The sequence below is a fragment of the Cololabis saira genome, chromosome 19, assembly GCF_033807715.1.
Source record: "Cololabis saira isolate AMF1-May2022 chromosome 19, fColSai1.1, whole genome shotgun sequence".
NCBI classification, from domain to species: domain Eukaryota; kingdom Metazoa; phylum Chordata; class Actinopteri; order Beloniformes; family Belonidae; genus Cololabis; species Cololabis saira.
Window position 1 is genome coordinate 28,202,012 of NC_084605.1, and position 4,436 is coordinate 28,206,447.

At 44.5% G+C, this 4,436-nt stretch overlaps 1 protein-coding gene across 7 annotated transcripts; it reads left to right on the forward strand.

Annotated features, from left to right (window-relative positions):
* The first annotated feature begins 296 nt into the window (after positions 1-296).
* On the forward strand, positions 297-4,101 carry srsf2a (serine and arginine rich splicing factor 2a). Of its 7 annotated transcripts, XR_009770546.1 has the most exons (4): positions 298-838; positions 1,795-2,156; positions 3,084-3,177; positions 3,654-4,101. XR_009770546.1 is itself a non-coding variant. In XM_061708878.1 (3 exons), the coding sequence occupies exons 1-2, from the start codon at positions 480-482 to the stop codon at positions 2,129-2,131; spliced, it is 696 nt and encodes a 231-aa protein (XP_061564862.1). In that variant the 5' UTR covers positions 297-479; the 3' UTR covers positions 2,132-2,171; positions 2,532-4,101. The 7 variants fall into 7 exon arrangements, 5 of the variants coding, with proteins under 5 accessions (XP_061564862.1, XP_061564863.1, XP_061564861.1 ...); XM_061708878.1 differs by having other exon boundaries at positions 297-838; positions 1,795-2,171; positions 2,532-4,101; XM_061708879.1 differs by having other exon boundaries at positions 297-838; positions 1,795-2,171; positions 3,084-4,101.
* Positions 4,102-4,436: the final 335 nt, after the last annotated feature.

Consider the following 4,436-nt stretch of genomic DNA (forward strand, 5'->3'; position numbering starts at 1 on the left):
CTCTCCAAGTCTTTTGGAGATAGGTAGGGCTTTACTTTGGCCAGGAGCCTTAGCTGAAAAAAAGCACCTTTTACTACAGACCCTTGGACTACTTAGGGGTAGTGATAGTGAGGGAGGGCTAGTGGTAGAAAGTAGGGCTAGTGAAAGAAAGTGGGATTGGGCCTTGATTTCTGTCCGTTGTTGCCGTCCAAAGCGGCTCCCCGCCGGCAGGGGGCGGTGTAGCGGTCGGCAGAGTGGGAGGGCCGTGCAGCAGCCAATCAGAGGCGGCCACCGCTGGCGCAAAGACAGGGGAAAAGGAAGCTCCGCCGCCGCCATTTCACGTGAAAAGCAGCGCGGTAGGCAGACGGCCCAGAGAGATCCGAGCCAGAGAAACAAGAAAAACCCAACTGTAAATCGATTAAACCCCGCTAACTGGTGAGTTGAACGCAGCAGCTCGACCGAGCTTGTACCGTGTGTGGTTGTGAACGCAGACGGAGAGGATGAGCTACGGGAGGCCGCCGCCGGACGTGGAGGGGATGACCTCCCTCAAAGTGGACAACCTCACCTACCGGACCTCGCCCGAGACCCTGCGACGGGTCTTCGAGAAGTACGGCCGCGTGGGGGACGTGTACATCCCCCGGGACCGCTACACCAAGGAGAGCCGCGGCTTCGCTTTCGTGCGGTTCCTGGACAAGCGCGACGCGGAGGACGCCATGGACGCCATGGACGGGGCGCTGCTGGACGGCCGCGAGCTGAGGGTGCAGATGGCCCGCTACGGACGACCGCCGGACTCTATGTACAGCCGGAGAGGACCTCCACCACGGAGGTACGGGGGAGGATATGGACGTAGGAGCAGGAGGTAATAGTCTAAGGGAGGATTAGTTAATGTGGGTTAAATATGGGAGAGTGGCGGAGAAACCACGTGGTGCGTGAACGACGCAGATCACGGCCTGGTGGTTTCCCGCGCTGATATTAACTAATTTAGCTAAATTTGGCTTACCTCTTTTAGAAAAATAATAAAAACGGCAAATATCTACAATAAGTTATTTTAGGGCTGGGCGATATGGACCAAAAGTCATCTCGATATTTTCTAACTGAATGGCGATACTCGATATATATCGATATTTTTTCTGTGCCATAATTGGGGTTTCCCTCAAAGCATTATAGCATAGCATCTCTGTTAGCTTAATTTTTTTTCGAGGCAAACCCTTAAAAAAAGTCCTTTATTAACAGAGGTCTGCACAATATCAAAATGTATAAAATGAAATAAAAATAAACTGCCTGCATATATATATATATATATATATATATATATATATATATATATAATAAAAATGCTTCTTGAATAAAATAAAACAAATATCCCTCTCCTGCATAAAAAATAAATTAAAATACACTGTGCAATTAATACAATGTAGACAGTAACAGGCAGACTTTTCCACTGAGGTTGACAGAAATCTCAAATAATACATGTAAACAGATATTGCATCTCTTTGAGCAAATCTCAAATAAATACAAGTCAACTACTGTACATTTTACAGATTTTGTGCCAGGAAAACTAACCTGTCAACACTTTTGCCAGCGCGAGGGGTCAGCGTTGATGTACAGTCAATTTGTCACAAAATAAGCTATATCGATATAAACAATATTGTCTCGTACCATATTGCATTTGAAAATATATCGATATATATTAAAATCTCGATATATCGCCCAGCCCATTGAAAATATATCGATATATATTAAAATATCGATATATCGCCCAGCCCTGAGTTATTTGTTCATGTTAATTTTTTTTTTTCCTTTGTGACCCTCCAGTCGTTCAGGCAGTCCCCGCCGGCGCAGGCGCAGTAGGAGCCGCTCCAGGAGCAGGAGCCGGTCTCGGTCCAGGAGCCGCAACCGCTACAGCCGCTCCAGGTCCCGGTCCTACTCCCGATCCAGGTCACGGTCCAGGTCCAAGAGCAAGTCCAGGTCTAAATCCAAGTCCAAATCCAGGACGCCCAAACGGAGCAAGTCAAAGTCTCCCTCCAGGTCCCGCTCCAGGTCCAAGGCGAGGAGCCGAACACCGGCTTCCAACAAAGGATCCAAGTCCAGATCCAGATCCAAATCCAAGAGTAGATCGAAATCTCCAGAGGACAACGGAGCAGAGTCTTAACCCAGTCTCGGACCCCCAGATGACGGTATTCAGGGGGAAGGTGTGGGCTACTAATACTGTTGGCTTCATAGGTTTCTAGATGGTTGTTAAACTTAAATTCGGCCTGTTCTCCACAGTCGTGATGCTCCTTTCCATATATTTGCAAATATGCAACAGTGTAAAATTCTCATTGATAATTAATTTGGGTATAATGTAAAGTACTCTTGGCTTTGTGTGTTACTTGATTTTGAAACTATTTTCAGCCAACCTGTAGCACACACAGCCAACAGAAAATATGAATAGACTATATTGAAGATTTCAAAAATGGGGTACTTGACTACATTTGTACTTTTGTGTTTGGGGTGGGGAAGTGGGATGCTGGCTCAAAACGTTCACTTAAATGTGGATTCTTTCCTCCAAGCTGCTGAGTCCTGTTTGCAAAGAGAGGAGGAGATGGGGGTGTGGCAGTGTGAGAGCAGTTAGTGTGTGACCCGCCCATGTGACCTGCCTGTTGCTGAGAGATGGCAGTTGCTAAGGAGCAGGGCACCAAGGCAACGGTGGTTGCTATGGAGCAGGTCGTCATGGCGTTGGTTCGGGCTGTCAGTTGGTGTATAAGGTGGTGTGGTGAGGTACGTTGACGGGGACCACAGGCGGATGCACTGAGCGGTGTTCCCACCTGTGCCTGTGGTTTCCTCCACCTCTCACAGTGGGAGCCGACCCCGAGGTTTGTTTTTCAAATATGCCCGAGTGCAAGTCTCTTCTTAGAGCTAATTTTGAGAGGAATTGGGAGAAAAAAAGGTGAATAAAAATGTTATAAATGTAAGGTTTTTCTGAGAGTAAGATGTACAAACAAGCAGTTTGATAGATATTAGTCTCACCAGTATTGTAATTAAATATTCAGATCAGATCCAGGACTTGATATGACCCTCTGGGTTTTTTCTTTTGCTAACTCTGTTTTGTCTTCTCCTTCCAGATCTCAGATGATTTGATCTTTTGCTGAGGACATCAGGAACAGTCTCACGATGAGCAAGTGGACTCCACAGTTACCACTGAAAGCAGACTGAAAGGTTATTGGAGTTTGGTCTAAAGTTTTTAATTTGTAATTTGGCATAATCTGTTCAAACAAATTCTGTAACTTTTACATAAAGTTGCTTATACTGAAAGATATTTGTAAGGCGTTTTCTCAATTTGACTTTTTTTTTTGCCATTTTCATTGAATTTATACTTGTCAGTAAATTCCTCTGAATAAAGGTAGCTTGTTTGTTTTTTCTTGTTCTCTAAACTATCTTTTCACATGGATATGAACGTTTAAACGTCCAAAATTGTGTAGAAAAGGGTTTTGCTTTTGTTCCCGATAGTTCCAAACCTTTTAGGCTGTTCTACATGGAAACAATGTTTATTGTTCAGTGACATAAAAGTTGTGACTTTAACATCCAGCAGTATAGCATTTATCTCTCCTGTCAAGTCTATATTTTTTTCTGTCTGGTCACAGATACTTTCCTATAACTCTAACCCTTTTTCTTGTGTATCTTTTGTGCACTAGGCGCAGTTGTGTAGCAGTTGAGTAATGCTGGTTAGCTGTTAAGATGCGGTGCAGTGCGGTGGTGACATGGTGTGGCGTGTTGCGGTGCTGAGTGCCCGGCACTGTTCCGGGGCTCAACCCTTCGCTGCCGTTTGCTGGTTTGTAAGCTCACAGGTGTGGCAGATCATCCATCCTCTCCTGTGTTGTGATCCTCAATGTGCTGTACATATCTATCCCCCTTTACTTTCCTCTTTCTTTTCCCTTCTCTCCTGTGTTCACCCCCTCTGGTTAATCCAATGTTTAACTGGTCTTGCTTGCTTTGAAACTGAGTCCAATATGACCTCTAGTGAAGGGTTTGACAGGCAGTTGAGGCTGCTCTGAGTTTTTCTTTGTGTGTTTTGCAATTTGTGACCCTTTCAAAATGTCTTGTAATTGGTTCAAGTCAATGCCAATAAACATTTGTAAATAAGTTGCTTTTTTGTTTTTTTTCTTCATCTTTGGAGCAGTTTCTCAGTAAACATCCCACTATGTCAATGTGGTAAATAAAAGGGAAATAAGTAATCATTTGAGCTGTATGACACAAAGGCGTGTTTCCATTACCCCTAGATGTGTGTAAAACGAAATATCGGAAAGAGGGATCCTGTAATCGAAATGGCACTAATTCTGTCCGTTTGATCATCTTCTGCTTCATCATCTGGCTATTTTCTCAATTGCGGGAGCTGCAGTTGCAATATTTAGTCAAAAACAATGTTTTAGTCCATCTTGAATGGTGTTTTTTCCTTGTTTTGAGAAGTCTCGCAGGAA

What these genes read in the sequence shown, in the direction of transcription:
- srsf2a (XM_061708878.1), top strand. Translation starts at nt 480, where the DNA reads ATGAGCTACGGGAGGCCGCCGCCGGACGTGGAGGGGATGACCTCCCTC. An exon ending in TATGGACGTAGGAGCAGGAG is followed by an intron (nt 839 to 1,794) that starts GTAATAGTCTAA and finishes GTGACCCTCCAG; the next exon opens with TCGTTCAGGCAGTCCCCGCC.